We start from the raw sequence: 16,002 nt of genomic DNA, 5'->3' as shown, positions 1-16,002 counted from the left end.
GAATTTTGATCCGTTTTTTAGAATGACTTATACTCTAAGATTCCCCCCCCCCACCCCCTTCTCGCTTCTCATCTTTTTTTTTTTTTTTTCATTCTCTACAGGGAAAAGACATGCAGGGTTGTTTTATGGACGTCAGCCTTTAAGGAGGTAAGGAGGGAAGCCAGGAAGGAAAGGAAGGGAAGAAAGGAAAGGAAGAGAGGAAAAGGAAGGATGGGGAGGGAGGACAGAGGGAAGGAAAGGGAAAGAGCAGGAAAGGGAAGGGAAGAAAAGGGAAGGGAAGAAAAGGAAAGGAAGGAAGAAGAGCGGACAGGTATGTCCATCACTGCGTGCACAGAGAGAAGAGGCGGGGAACGGGACGCCAGAGCCCCCCGCAACACGGGGGTGGCAGCCGGACTCGGCGCCCGGTGCCCGCCCCCAGCCCCTCCGGGCCAAGTGGAGGTGCGGCTCCAGCCGTTCTCTTGCCGGCACGCCGGGTCCCCCCCTGCGGGCAGCAATCGGCCTCTGCCCGCCCCCGCTCCCGGGGCCCGCGCGTGTCCCAGCCCGGTCCCGGGGGGCCGCGTAGCCCGGCCCGGCTCCCGCGCCCGCCGGGCCATTTTTTTTCCTCAATGAACGCTCCGCCCGCCCCGCCCCCGGACATTTGCATAATGAGGGCTACCGGGGACGCCATTGGCTGCTGGGGGGCGCTCTCGGGCGTGACGTCAGCGCTCGCTGGGTAATGCCTGCGTTGTGGCGGGTAGTTGGAGCCGGCAAAGCCCGCGCAGCGGCGGCCCCGGGTGGAGCGGCCGGCGGCGGCCCCGAGCTCCCTCCGCAGAGCCCCGCGCCGGCATCGCGCTCCCCGCCGCCGCTCCGCGGGCGCGGGACTGGGCGCTGCCGTCCTCCCGCGGGTCATGGCTGGAGACAGGCTGCCTGCCCGCCTCCTGGCCGCCGCCTGCCTCGCCTTGAGCTTGGCCCCGGGGGCGGCGGGACCGCGGGACACCCCCGGCCTCTCGCGGCTGCAGAGGAGGAGCCTGGCGATGGACTTCGTTGTGCCCTCGCTGTTTCGCACCTACGTGCGGGAGCTGGTGCTGGGGCCGCCGGGGCGCGCCGCGGCGCGGTGCCGCCTGCGCCTGGACTGCGCGCCCCTGCTCCGCGCCGGCCGCGGGGCGCTGCCGGGGGCCGAGCCGCCCGCCGCCCCGGCCGGGCCCTCCGCGGCCGGGCGGCGGCTGCGGCGCGCCAAGCAGCTGGTGCTGGAGGTGGGCGAGGGCACCGTGCGGGACGGCTGCGCCGGGGAGCCTCCGCCGGGCTCCGGCGGGGCGCACCTGGAGTTCAACCTCACCGAGCTCTTCGCCTGGTGGCTCCGCGCCGGCGACGGGCGGCTGCGAGTGCGGCTGATGCCCGAGCGCCGCGGCGCCCTCCCGGGCAGCGAGCGAGGGCTGTCGGCGGCCATCCGCGCCGCCCGCCCCCGCCTCCTCTTCCACGTCTCCGCGGCAGGTGAGCCGTGCGTTGCATGCCTCGCACCGCGCCGGGCAGCGCCCCTCGCCCGCTCCGCGCAGCGCCCGCCGTGCCCCGGCGGTGCGGTGCGCCCTCCCCGCCGGGACGCGCGTCCAGCGCTCCGCACGGTCCCGGTCACTGACAGCCCCGCCGATGCGGGAAGCGCTGCTCCCCCGAACAGTCGCGCCTTCCCCTCACGGTTTGTCACTAAGGGCTGCGCTGTACCGGTGCGAAATGTATCGAAGCGCATAATGTTTTGAAAGCGATGAGGGATTTTTGCGAAACGCCAAGAGTTCCTATGTGCTAGAAAGCCGCAAGGAAGACCTAGAAGGTTAAGGTGTCATTAGTCGAAGGACAGCAAGATCAGGTTCTTTGAAACTTAAAAAATATCGTCCTAAAAAGGGATGCTTCCTCAAAGGGCTGCGAGGGTTTTCAAGGTTATGTGCCAGCAGACCAGGGAACAGCACAAACATCTCCAAAGCTGGGTCTGGCTCCCGATTTTGTACATTAAAGCTACTGTCTCTATTACTGGATATTGATATTAATATTATTACTCTTCTTTAAACATAAAATATAAGGGCTGATTGACATTTCAAAACCCCAAAGGATCCTAAGTGAACTGCATTCTATCAGCTACAGTACATGAAGTTATACGTCTGAGAAGGCTCATGCAGCACTGGTACTTGTGTGAAGAGAGAACCTGGCTTAGAATTTCGGTTCTGGTGGGTGGTGATTGGCAGCCATGGTTTGGGGCAGGTCCTTTATCTCAAATCAGGACGCTGTTATGGGCCAGTGATCAAGAGAAATTTCCATTCTATGTGTGCATTGTATCTTTAACAGAAGCTGTGATTCAGCCTTTCCTACTAGAAGAATATAATACCTAGCGGACTGCAGGTCCAAATAATTTGTCACAGTGAGTTAAGTCAGGTACCTTTTATGAAGCTTTGTAGAAGTCAATGGTGTGTCCCTGAGTAGCCACCTGCTTAATGGACCACAGAATACACTTCAGAAAATTCACGAGAGGAGGGAGAAGTCACTGCTGGGCTTTGAATACAAAGTTGGAGCAACTGATTTTTGATGCTCATCTGAAAAGATGGGATAGCCGTCTGAAGAACTACAAATGGAACCCATCTCCTTCATTGCTGCCTGAAATGAAAACCTAAGCTGACTCTCAGGGCAGGCTGTGTGTGAGTAAGTCCTGCAGCTGTGGCTTACGTGAGGTACCCAGGTTAGCTCTTCCCGTGTTGGATCTGGCAGGGATAACACAGAGGTGCTGTCCGCCACAAGGTGGCTAGGTGAGGCCAACACCCCCCCACCCCCCACCTCCTTCCAGCAGGTCTTGCCTTGCTACATTGCCGTAAAGAAAGAAATATTAAAAATTAAAGAGACCAAACCCTACTGTCTCCTTTTCTTTCTCTTCGGGGAATTTGTTGTGATTAGCACTTGTTTCGATTTACAGATCTCCTCGGGCAGTGAAGTCTTAGTTGCAAATGCCATTTTTACTCAGGTACTTACAGCAGTGATGGAGCTTGAGGACATGCATTTGTCTTCTTAGAGGATGAAGGTGTGTTTTTAACCTGAGGGAAGGGCATACATAAGAACTAACAGATTCTCTGATGTGAATACAATGCAGATGGAGCTTTAACCAAAGCTATTAAAACTCACAGGTTTTATTTTGTCTGTTGTCTCACTGCTGAGGAGAAATGCATGTTTTTCCAGATCAGTAGAAAGCTATGCCCCTGTAAAATCATGTTGGAGAGAAAGCTCTGCTGTTCTTACTGCAACACAGTCATGCAAATTCAATCACAGAAGAGGCAGGAAAAGGAGGAGCAGAGGGAAGGAATATGGACCTCCTTTACCTCTATCGAAGTGGTAACTTCTCCTTGCAGCTGTTCATAATCTCCTGTAAAAATCCTGGTCTCTTTCTGAATTGCATCTCTGCTTTTTCAGCAGTGACTCCTCAGCATAGTTACACTATTTATGGCTTTGCTCTGCTTTTGTTAACATGGGTTTGTTTAACAACATTAGGAATCCATTCCTCCTGCTTTGCTAAGGTGCTGCCTGTGTGAACACCATGTGTCACTGCCAGCCTTAAATTTGTGCTGTGCAGCCCTGCCGACAGCAGGATGTGCTGACACAGTGATAACAGCACGAACAGCCTCCACCAGCCTGTCAGATTCCAGCAGTTATTGACACCATTGCAGCTAATGTGCACAGGGCTTAACTAAAGCCCTTCCTAAGGCAACTGAGCCTTTCCTTCATTGCTTAAGCTAATTGGAAATGGATTTCAAACAATACAAACCTCCCATCAACAATGGAAAACTGCTTCACTTATGTTGGCATACTGGGCTTTTGTTTTTCCTCTTGTCTGCTGGAGATGTCCAGGGTTGCAGTACTTCCCTGAAAAATGTATAATTACCTTGCTAAATTATTTTCACCACATTATCCTCCCTATGAATGGAGAATGAATTATATTTTAGGGTGAGAAAAAATGGCAAGGGGATGAAGTCACACTAACCTTAGAGGTGACAACAGAGTCCTGTAAATAATGCTTTATTCTCTTTAACTTTTATTTTCATTTGCTGGCCCAAAGAAAAATTTAAGTGGAGTGAACCCTTTCCTTTTTTAACAGCATGCTTGTACAAAGCATAGAGCACTTTGTCTCAGTCTGTTACTGAACAATTAGTAAAGGATGTACTTATGGGCAGCTGTTATTCAGCAGTCAAGCCATAAAGTTGAATTTCTACAGGGCTCTTCTGCAAATATTCCTGATGCCAGATTTCTCTCACACTCTTCCTTGTGGGAACAGAGCATCCTGCAAGAAGCTTCCATTTAGAGAAACTGCATGGAAGTTTCATTCAGTTGGAATAGGACCAAACCTCAGCCCATCTACCATTTCTGTGTCAGCTTGGCCTTTTCAAAATTGGGTTCAAGAAAGTTTTGCTCTCTTGGAAATGCTTTCAGATTTAGTACTGACTTCTTAGCCTTCTCCCAGTGCTTCTCTGGGACAAAAAAAAAAAAAAAAAAAAAACCCAAAAAAAAATCCAATTAATTTAATCTTTTCTTATCAAAGACACGAAAGACAGGCATCAAGAAATGCAGAGGAAGGGAGGAGGAGGCTTGGACAGGAGTCCAGTGCTGCAGGTCTCCTGGATTTGAGGTGAACCTCTCAACTACCAAGTTGCTGTTGACTTTGCTCTCATTGTCTGTGGTTTTGACTAGAAATTCTGCTGTGCCTCCAAGGAAAACTTTCCCAAAAGAATCTAATGAAAACCAGTACATTGCCATGGGGAACTGAACAGCCAGTGTGAACATTACTGTCAGGAGATCTTCAGGCTGGCTGTAGTTCTGGTCTTACAGGGTTTGCTGTATAGTTTTGAACCACAATGGGTCTCTGTAGCAGTGTGCTCTGGACAGGTTATTGAGCTTTCTTGGTGGAAATAATCCAAGAGCCCTTCCACTCTAACCCTGCACTGGTATTTGGATTTTTTTCATGTTAGCCTCACAGGGAACCAGTTCTCTCACTATAAGGCACCTGAGCCACAAATGTTGCTAAATAGGTTTCTTGTGAGTTTACCCAGGAAATTTAATAAGCTGAAATGGCCATAAAATAACTTCCCATGAAAATTAATTGCTACTTACATATGCAGAGGTAGGAAATGTATGTTAAGAAGGGTCATACAGGGTTGAAAATGAGTCATTCTTCCCTCTAAAGGTCAATGTACTTTCATTCATGAAATAGATTTAACATTCCAATTATATTTTTTAAATAGCAATGCATAACTTTTCATCCTCTGGCTAGGCGAAATATTACTCCTGCACTGTGGCCTTCATCTAAAATTTTATTAACTTGCCACATGTATTCTCCCTGAAACTCTGCATTCACTACATACCAATGCTATTATAATGCTGAGGCAATTAGGCTTTACATCTTTAGGGGACTGCTACTATACACCTGAACTCATTTGCAGGAGGAGCCCTTTGCCTAAAGATTAAAGAGAACTTCAGACTAGATAAAAATGTGGTTTTGAAACGGGACATTTTGTAAATGAAAATCAGAGCTCCTAGCTGAAATCTGACTGTGCTGGAGTCTACAGAATTATTTCTGTGTATTATAGAGGTGCTAGCATTTAATCAAGGTCTCTTAGTAATATTTTTCATTATATTTTGGTTTTGTTTTGCTGCCTTCAAGTGATACCATTTGGAATTGTGTCATACTGAGCAGAAAACTGGTAAAAGGTATTGGTCACTTTGCAGTTGCTCTCTGTTTTTCTCTCACCCTCAGCTGTGGGCCACACCTGAGATCTGATCTTGCTCTTCTGATAAAGCAGTGGCAGAACTTGCTGGATAACACTGAGGCACTGCCATCAGGCTTCTGAAAGGTTTCTGGTGTAGTGCAAGTGGCTTTGCTCTTTGCTGGGGTTTTGTGCTTTGCCTCATCTATCAGGCCAGCTTTGCCAGTCTGAAGCTTAAAGAGAGTGTGAGTTGCACTTCAGTTTATTCTGGACATGAATGAGTGCAAACCAAGGCTTTCCTCTTCTACCCTTGGGTTGTCAATGGTACCAGTGGGTTGCCTGTGGATTACCAGTTGCTAAATCAGTGAATCATGCGTGTGCTTAGAAGCATCTTTCTCAGACTTTCCTGCCCTATTAGGTATGTAGCACTTTCCTCTAGACCTCCAGTCATTCATGCTTTCCAGAAATGTGGATACAGTCAGTTCACAGTGCCTCTTCTTGAACAGGAAATGCTTCTTGGAGAGGAAACTAACTGTCTAGTAATGGGGTTTGTCTGGCTTTGTGGGCAGTGTGTTCCTTGATCCTACTGCTGTCCTGCTTGTTGCTGTCCAAGTCACTTCTCTATTCCATCAGCACTGAGAAAACTCATGGCTTATGAGTCTTTAGACTCATGATGCCTTGTGCATGTTGACCACAAAAATTTGGCTTGCAAAGCCATGAGGCTTTCACAGTAAAGCCACTGGGATTTGCAAATTTGTTGCTGATTATTTGACAGATTATGTTAGAAATTATGCTCAGTCTTTGAGTGGTTCACGGAAAGTGTGATGTGATCACATGGATTTGTTTTCCCAGAGTTATGTGGTGTTGCTGATCCTCATTGTGAGCCAGGATTATGCAAAATGTGTTTATGATTTCTAGATCTGTTTTCTGCAAATTTTGTTTACTTTTAGGCTTATTGTTCTTATGAATGTTCTTATTCATAAGCATGTTCAGTAAAATAGCCATAAACAAACACCAAAAGGGGCACAAGTAACAATTTATTATGTTTGAATGAACATTTATGGCACATTGAAAAAATATGTTTTCTCTAAACTTGCTGTGCTTTTATTTCCACATCCTTAAAAACAGGGAATAAATATCTACAGTAAAGAAGTGCTCAGGGAAACTTAAGTGCTTTATTATACAAAAGCAGAGACATCCTTCAAAATCAAAGGCAGTTTTGCAGTGTCTGAGTGAATTGGATCCTGAAGTAATCTGGTCATTTGGTTCACTGCACATCTCACCCAAAGATTACATGATAGGAAATAAAATGTGTGTTTCTGACAATGTTTGTGAATTAGCCAAAAGAAGTAGAAGAGTTGAAGGGAGGCTGGCAGGATTTAGCACTTACAAATTCCCAGCTAAGTGAGTCTTGTCTTAATAAAGAAGATCCCACCTTTTGGATACATCAGTGCTAACTCCCTTGGAGTGATGATGTTTTGAGAATCCAAGTTGCTTCCCAAACAGCAGCAAATTCCACACTGTGCCTGGACATTTCCTGTCTAATTCTCACACCAAAGCATCCTCTTGGGCTACTCAGAACTAGAGTACTGAGACTAGGAGATGTATGGTTTTGGCAGGAGTGATTTACCTAATAGCAAACACCAATTCTGGTTGCCTGCTTTCCAGATCTCTTTTATCCACTGAGCAACAGCATCTGTTTCCTGGGAAGCCACTTCTGAACTCAACATGGTTGCTGAGACTGCAGTGCTGGGCTGAGAAAGGTCCTTTATGAAATGTGCCACATTTGTCTTGCTTCTTTAATTCAGAAAGATTTGGTTGAAGAAAAATGTCATGGAAGCATAAATGCAGATTTGATAAGTCTGACCTTTCTTTTCTTGCGAACAATAAATGTCAGAAAGCTTAAAATGACAAGTTGGAATGGCTGGAGGTTATTTATGTGTTTAAATATTTAGGCAAGAAACACATTTTGAGACTAAAGTCTAATTTACATGAGTATTTTGATTTATGACTGAGATGGCCAAGTAGCTTCATGGTTGTCACTATCCTGCTTAGCATGGCTACTCAGAAATTCCCTGTGGCAGCATAGGTAGGACTTAAAGATCTCTCCTTGCAGAAGCTGTGAACTCTGTCAGTTGTAGTGAAGGAGAATTACCTTCCCTCGTTAGTCAAGTAGGATCTGTGAAGTGGTTGAATGTTCTAAGTGTACCCAGTAGACAGAGCTGGTGGCTGGCTTCAAACTGACTTCAGACAAGTTTCTAACAACAGGCATTTCTTTGGCCAAAGAACTGCAGTAGGCAGCTGCAAGAACTGAGTTCTAGTTTGACTTCTAGCTTAATTACCATGCAGTACACAGCTCTGCCATTGACATCTTTTGTGAGATGAAATACTTCCCTTTGTGGTGGTTACTTCCTTTGCAAAGCAAGGATAGTTTTGACTGCTTTTGAACTCTGTTGGTAGATGGTGCTTTTTCTTATGGACTAATAATGCTTTTACTTTCTAAGAACCTGAATAAAGGCAGTAAGATGCAGTCTGAACTCTCAGCTTTTCAAGGGAAAAGCTAAAAGAGCTGGTGTACCGTATTGATTTATTCCCATCTCTGCACTGCTAATAGTCAAAGGACTGCTATTTCCCTCATTTCAGTGATAGCAAACTTAGAGTTTTGGTTGATGCTACAAGAAAATCAGTTTCTCTTTTATTTTAAAGAAAGTTGAGTCCTACCTTTGGCTGTTAGAACACCAACTGTCTTGAAGCCAAATAGTCAAATTTAGATTTGAAATTTGAATTTTTTGAGAGTCTTTGACCAAGATTATTTGTACCCTCATAGTAAATAAGAACAGGATAGGCTGTGGCCAGCTGCTCATGTGCTTTTGGCAGCTGCAGCTGGGCACCATCTCCATTTGCAGTGAGGAGCTGCAGGTGTTGGCTGCTTCTGGCTAATGGGGACTGCTGAGCAAACCCAGCACTGTTTGTGCTGGCTGGGAAGGGACAATGTTGTGGAGGCAGAGAGAGGAGGTTTATCCTTTATGGTTTCTTACTTAAGATATCAGACATTTGCACAGAATGGAGCATTTGAGATAGTTTACAACTTTGGTGGATTACCTGAATATTTCTGGGTTACAGATGGCAAAGGGGAGATACTAGGCTGAAGCCTTTCAACTAGATGCTTCTAGAAATATGGGGTATCCCCTTTGCAACTTATCGCCTTTACCACTCTTCAGCTCAGTTTGCAAATCTCAAGAGTTTCCCCTGGTATTTCAATGTTTACACCAAGGCAGAAGAGCTACCTTTCCTAAAGAAACAAGGGTGTATGCTGAATCTGTTTTTGGACTGGGATTTCCCTGCAGTAATGTACTGTGAAGAAAGAGGTGGAGGCTCTTTCTGCAAGCTTCTGCCCATTTCCTTACTGACAAGCAACTCTCGCTGGTCTCATGTCTTACAAAACCTTGTGATGAAAGAAAACCTTGACTCTGTCTTCAAGTTACAAGCTGGGAAAGAGAGAGAAGGCTGTAAGGTGAAGAGCAGAGAACATCTGGGTGGTAAGTCCAGGGGGAAAAAGGAGATCCTGCTGAGTGAGGGTGGGAGTACAGAGGGAGATGTCCATGTGGGGATTCTTGTGCTATATATTTCTTGATGTCTGTTAGGAAGGAAAATACCAGTCTTGCTAGACATGCTAGAAATGGTGATTTTCATATGTCATACTTCTTCTAAGAATTTTATTCTATTGAAGATTTCTTTCCAGCTTAGTTTTGAAAGCTGGTGTGGTTCTTTGGAACATGGTTGCTGTAGGGCTTGTGACATGCAGCTGAATATCTGTGACTTCACTTCCTAGAAATCTGTGATGATGCTTGAGAGCTCTGCAAGTTGCAGCAGACCTCTAATTGCAACTTGTATATTGGCATTCTCCTGCTGTTTCTGCTGGCCCATTGAGTAATGAGTTATCTCAGATGCAGCAGAGCGTCTGGGCTTTTTATAGCCTCTTTCGTGTTGGATTCTCAAACTACTTTAAGCCTTGTCACCCTAGTGACAATGCTAAGCATTATTATATCTGTTTTAAAGAGAGATCATAGAAGCCAGGGATGGAAAAGCATTATTTGATTATGTTAGATTGAAAGTGCTGAATAGAATTTTCTCATATACAATATACTATACAGGGAAGTCTCTCTCTCTTTGCTTCAGCCAAAAGGCCAAGAAAGAACAAGAAATTGGAGTTGAGAGGCTCAGTATCTTGATGGAAATACTGCAGCAGTTATTGGAAAAACTATCCTAGTCTCCTCTGCTCCGCACCATGTTTATGACACTCCTCTTTAAATAAATCTGGTTTTGTCACATTCTGCACCTTTTGCAATATTGTTTTCTTCTTAGTTTTGGGATCATCTGTGATCTGCTGAGCCTCTCCCTATCTTCAGACATCACCATGTGGCCTTACCCTTTATAGGGCAGTGTATGTCAGCATTATAGACCATGATGCAATGGTTATTTCCAAGGGCTGTTTCATTATTGATGCTAATTAAACTTGAAACTAATGAGAAAGGATTACTTTTCAGGGCTGGAGAGGAGGCCAGAATAGTTATTATAGGTTAATTATTCTTCTAAAATACTTGTTTTAAGTAACAATTAATTTTGTCAACTTTTTTCTTAAATTGTACAAGAGCCTTGTTTGAAGAGGTTTCAAAATATAATTGCTCCACTGACCTCATCTAGCTCTCAATCACTAATCTCCTTCCATCAGCAAAAGGTTAATAAAATCTTTAAGGAGAGGAATTTTATACCTTATCTATGTGTAGACAATTTAGAATAGGTCTCCCTGCAAGTATTTCCTATTACCCTTCTGCATGATTTCTCTGGCATACTTTTTAGATGTGAAAAATGTTGCATTCCATAAAGCTTCCAAATTTAATGGTTGCTTTGCAAAACAGGTGCATTACAGAGGCAGGGAGTGAATCTGCCTGGGGCTGGCTGAGAAGTGGCATGTAAGTCAGAACACACTTCTTTGTTCTCAAAGGTCTACAGCCTGTGGTGAAACTTAAAAATCTGTCTTCACTTTGCAGAACACTGGGGTGTCCATAACATGATTAATATCTGCTAAGTAACCCAGGGAGGACATGAAACTTGTTTTACATGGGAGCTAGGGTCTCTTTCTGGCTTGGAAGCACTGTGGCTTTTGAAGGAGAGGACATGTGCTGGTCCACTTTGCTCCTTCCCAGCTGTTACATTGAAACTTTCTTCTTCCTGGCTCTTTCTAGAGATGAGGGATGGCTTCCAATTGTTGCAATATTGTGCTACAAAAAGGTTAAGGCAGAGCTGCATTAATGATATTGTGAGTGCTGAAAGCTGAATAAAATCACAGAATTATGTGAGTTGAAAAAAACCTCTAAGATCACCAAGTCCAACTTTTAACCCAGGACTGCCAAGTCCACTACTACACCAGGCCCCTAAGTGCCACATCTACACATTTTTTTAACATTTTCAGGGATGGTGATTCCACCATTCCCTGGACACCATTATCAACCAGTTCTAATGCTTGATAATCCTATCACTGAAAAAAGTTTTTCTAATATCCAATCTAAACCTCCCCTGGCACAACTTAAGACCATTTTCTCTTGTTCTGTCTGTTGTTAGCTTGGTAAAAAGACTGACCCTTATCTGGCTACACCCTTTTTTAAGGTGGTTGTAGAGAGTGATAAGGTCACTCCTGAGTTTCGTCTTCTCCAGGCTGAGCCCCCACAGCTCCCTCAGATGCTTCTCATCAGACTTGTGCTCCAGACCCTTGTTCTGCTCCGTTGTCCTTCTCTGGAGTCTCTCCAGCACCTCAGGGTGTTTCCTGTAGTGAGTGGCCCAGAACTGGACGCAGCACTGGAGGTGTGGCCTCAGCAGTGCCAAGTGCAAGAGGACAATCCCTGCCCTGGTCCTGCTGGCCACACTCTTGCTGACACAGGCCAGGATGCTATTGGCCTTCTTGGCCACCTGTGGAACAGGTCCTTTTTCCTCTGGGCAGCTTTCCTGCTGCACTTCTGTACTGTAGAACTGCAGGGGTTGTTGTGACCCAAGAGCTGTGACCTGGCACTTCACCTTGCTCACCCTCCTACAGCTGGTCTGGGCCCATCAATCCAGCCTATCCAGATCCTCTGTTTTTGTGGACAGGAAGGAAAGCAATCTTTATTAGCTGTAAATGTTAGGGCAACTTATGTGCCCCATTGACCATGGCCTGATGCTTTCTGTCAGGGCACCTGCTTTGCATCTTGTATTAATGTGAGGGCTGTGAAGGAAACACTCGTGGATGAAGGCAGTGCTGCGAGCAGCAAGGCCCCAAATGGAATGTGGGATGCTGTGGCTTTATGAAAGCCCTTCCCTACCTGCTCCACATTTCAGTCTATCTTAAAAGGACAGCATTCACCAGGCCTGAGTTCAAGAAAAGAGTTACAGCCTCCATCTGAGTGCTGGTATCAAGTTCAAAGATAAAACACCCTCTGAGTAATCACTCTTGCCACTGGGCTCTGCTTAGGCCAGCTCATAGGATTTGGGATAATAGTTGAAGTGCTGAGTCCCTTTTGCGATTAAGGTTTTAAATCACACAAAGATTGATCAAAAGCTCAGTGTTTCTTTCTTTCCTTTTCCAGCCTACTGTCCTTTATCTCTTGAAACAAAGCAGCATTAACTTTTAAGATCTGATTCAATAACATTTTATGGATAATAATTATGACTGATATTAAGCCTTCAGCAACCAGTCTGTACAGAGACTTAATGTATTGAGGTTTATTACCCCTGTAACCTATCTTTTTACATTGGTTGTAAAGCAGGATCAACTGTACTGGTAAGAGGAAAGAGAAGCATCAATGAACTGTTTGCCTTTGCTTCTCTGCAGGGTGTTCATATTGTTGCCACTTAACATTGCTGGCACGGTGGGAGTTTGCTGGTGAGGAGTTTTTGTTTACAGAGTCTGTTTGCGCAATTGCAGAATGAATGAACGAATGAGTGCGTGAATGAGCTGCAGCAATCCTGTGCCGGGGAAAGGAATCTATTACTGGATAAACCCTGGAGACCAATTGATCATACTCTCCCTTTTAATAACGAGTGTGAGAATGCAAAGTTTTTAGACATGAGCTCAACAGATTTCTCTAAGACTTATCCCAATAATGGAAGCTCTTAAATATAGAAAACTTCTTTAGACACCCCATATTAGTGATTTTTTTCCCCAGAAGTTTCCCAGTTTCCTTGATCTCATCAGGATATAGTTGTATGTACGCATGATAACAATGAATGGAGACGGTCCCTAAACCAAACTGAAGAGCAGGCTGTGCTAAAGAAACCCCTGGTTTCTGGGTCTTTAAATGCTGTGTAGAGTGGTCTAAATATAAATTACAATATGAGAAAGGAAATTCACCTCGGTTTCCATACAGGGTCTTCAAGGAAAGTTCTCATGTTGTATTGGCACTGAAAAAGTCACCTGAAGGACCCAGGACTGGGTCATTGCTCAGCTGAACTTTGTGATGTTCATGCATCATTAACTGTAGCTGTATTATGTAGTTGCCTTTTTTGCCTTGCTTCTCGACATAACTTTCTGAATAAGGAAATCTACCTCCCTGGTAAGTTCAAATAAGATGCTGTCTGCTTATGTCCTTTTTGCCTTTTTGATGGGAAAGCAGAAGGGAATTCTAAAGTGCTCTGTGAGCTACATGGAGGCCTTGCTTTGACATCTCTAAATATGTGAGTAATGGGGTGCTTAGAACTGATTTTACGTGTGATGGATGCTCAACAATAAGGAATCACACATTGTGAGCAGCAGAGCTTGGAAAGGAGAGCTGCTCAACAAGATTAATGGGAAGGGAGACCTTTAGTGTAATGAAAGACAGTTCTAGCTTGAAAACAGACAATGCCACACTAGATCGAGTCTTGAGGATTTGGACACTCAGATTCCCTCTGTGCCTTTGTAGAGCCCCTTCCTAGGTAGGGAACACTGAAGAGGTTCAAGAAAAGTGCACTCCAAGTTCCCACTTCACCTGCAAGTGAGTACACTGGGGCACCAAGGAAGCAGATTGTCCAAGGAATGTCTGTCAAGTGGGGGATAGGGCTGTTGAAGGAAAACTAGGAATTTCTTTTTGTTTGAAGAAGTGCAAGCTTATAAGAAAAGCAGGATAAGACTGCAGTATAATGTAGCTGGGTCTGAGCACTGCAGGGTTTATTTTATGACCATTTTCCTGTGGAGAAATGACCTTAGACAAATCACGCAAGTGAAACCTAATAGGAAAAAAACACCAACTTGTGTCTGCTTTCAATTAGATAGTAATTATCTTGTTATTAGAAGAAATATCAAGTTTAAAAGAAAACAAATATCTGTATTTAAATAATAAAAAAAACTCCAACAGGTGAAAGTGTAGCTCATCCATCCCTTCCATTCTAAGTGGAAAATTGGTATTAACTCTGAATATCATGACTAAAGGACTATGAACAGGGAGCAGAATTAGCAAAATGTTAGTGGAGCTGGCTGTAGGATCATTGTTATGACTGTAACTGCTATTCTCTGTTTCTGACAAGGATAATAGTAGATGGAAATGAAGCCAGCAAACATGTAAAATACATCTAAATATAGAGGACAAACAGCAAATAATAACTGGACCAGTAATCAGATGCTGAAGGCCTTATCTGTTAGTACAGTGGCTTGAAAGATGGCAGTGCTGGTAGATAAACATTAGGAGGACTATGAAGCTGAGGATAAATAGAGCAATATCCTCTAAACAGTAAAGAGCTGAAGCATAAGACCCTGGAAAGACATTCAGGACTTATTGCTTGAGAAAGATCCCTAAAGCTGTCAAGCAGATGTGCAGCTGGTAAGTAGATGACTCGCTGGGACGTTGACTGAAATGGTAGAAGGAATAAATCAGAGGGGATTGCATTAGTGTAACTGAAGGCAGTACATTACTTTGCTTTGAAGTATAGTGCCCTATGGAGAAAGCAATGACTGTCATCCCATAAGAGTGATCAAACTGAGTGGAGACATGTCCCAGATTTAGGCTGAAGCATAGTCAGGGGTTTCTCTTCTGAGCACTCATAATTTTCAGGTTTTCTTCAAGGCTTTGGACTAGAGTTTGATGGGAGGCATAAGGGGCTGATCCTAAGCCTACTGAAGCCAATGACATCTCCCCATTGTACATCTGCTCCCCTCTCCTGCTCTCAGGTACAAACAGACTGGACAAGAACCACCTTTTCTGCTCTTTGCTGTTGGGCCATGTGCTGTGAGTGCACAGGGAGAGAGCACACCTCATGTTCTGTGTCAGAAGATAAAAAAATAGAACTTATCTTCAACCTGGCATTTTTTGTCAGCACTTAGTCTAGGTGGAAATGCAAAAGAAGGCCTTGGTGCTATGTTTAGTGGTTGGAACGGTAGTGTCCGTCTGTCTTTACACAGGTCGAATCAGCATGGGAGATACTAAGAACTCTTGTTCTTGAATTCTTATGGCTTTGTGGGAGGGGCTTTTGGGCATAACCACTGCACTGTAGTTTGTGTGTTAGCCATTAAACTTCCTGCTGTAGCCCACTCTTAGACCTTTGACATCATATATCTGGGTTTTGAGCTGAATTAAAACAGGGAAGCATCAACCCAATAAGGAGAATGATGGCGTGACAGCATCCTAGTGTAAGCAAAGAGGAAAACACCTCTCCAGAGTTCAATGACAGGAGGAAGGTGCTTGTCAGACTTACTAGAATATGCCTAAAGAGATGATGGTCACCTCTTAAAATGTTTACGTCCACTGTTCATTAAGCATTGCATCCTTGAAGACCCAGTTTCAAGTTCTTTATCTTTGTTAAAATGAAATTATGTTTGATTTATGCCAAGGTAACAAGGTAACTGTACAGAACAAACAGACCAGTCACATCTCCAAACTGAAGGTGAGCACTTTTTACCTTTTTTGCTCTGCCTATGCTACTGTGGTCATGCCTTCAAGGAAAGGAAGGCACTTTTGCGTGGTATCCCAGACTTGAAATTGTAAAAGCTAACGAATTTGCCCTTTCTGCCCCATGAAAAAGTTCTCAGTATATGATCCTAAAATTATTTCAAACACACTTTTGTCACTTAAAATTTTGAAAATAAGTTATTTTTTAAAATAGGGATTGGGAAGGGGGAAATGAGTCAATATTCTTTCTGAAAATAAAAAGACAACTAAATTGAGATGTTCATCTGAAAGGAGAATGTGATTTTTACTTTGGAAGGGATAGAAAATGTCTTGTTTCTACTTCTAAAATCCTTTCCAATAGTCAAATCCATCTGCAAAGATAAAGAGCTGAAGTATGATCTTGT

At 44.5% G+C, this 16,002-nt stretch overlaps 1 protein-coding gene across 1 annotated transcript in view; it reads left to right on the top strand.

Annotated features, from left to right (window-relative positions):
* Positions 1-1,350: 1,350 nt before the first annotated feature.
* ALK (ALK receptor tyrosine kinase) overlaps positions 1,351-16,002 on the top strand; it is a 306,751-nt gene continuing 292,099 nt past the window's right edge. Inside the window, exon 1 of the mRNA XM_059840860.1 lies at positions 1,351-1,470. Coding sequence (XP_059696843.1) covers positions 1,371-1,470 — 100 coding nt within the window. The 5' untranslated portion in view covers positions 1,351-1,370. The remainder of the gene's footprint in view (positions 1,471-16,002) is intronic.

The sequence above is a fragment of the Haemorhous mexicanus genome, chromosome 3 (assembly GCF_027477595.1).
Source record: "Haemorhous mexicanus isolate bHaeMex1 chromosome 3, bHaeMex1.pri, whole genome shotgun sequence".
Classification (NCBI taxonomy): domain Eukaryota; kingdom Metazoa; phylum Chordata; class Aves; order Passeriformes; family Fringillidae; genus Haemorhous; species Haemorhous mexicanus.
Note: the sequence above shows the minus strand (reverse complement) of the source record. Positions and strands in the feature narration are given on the sequence as shown.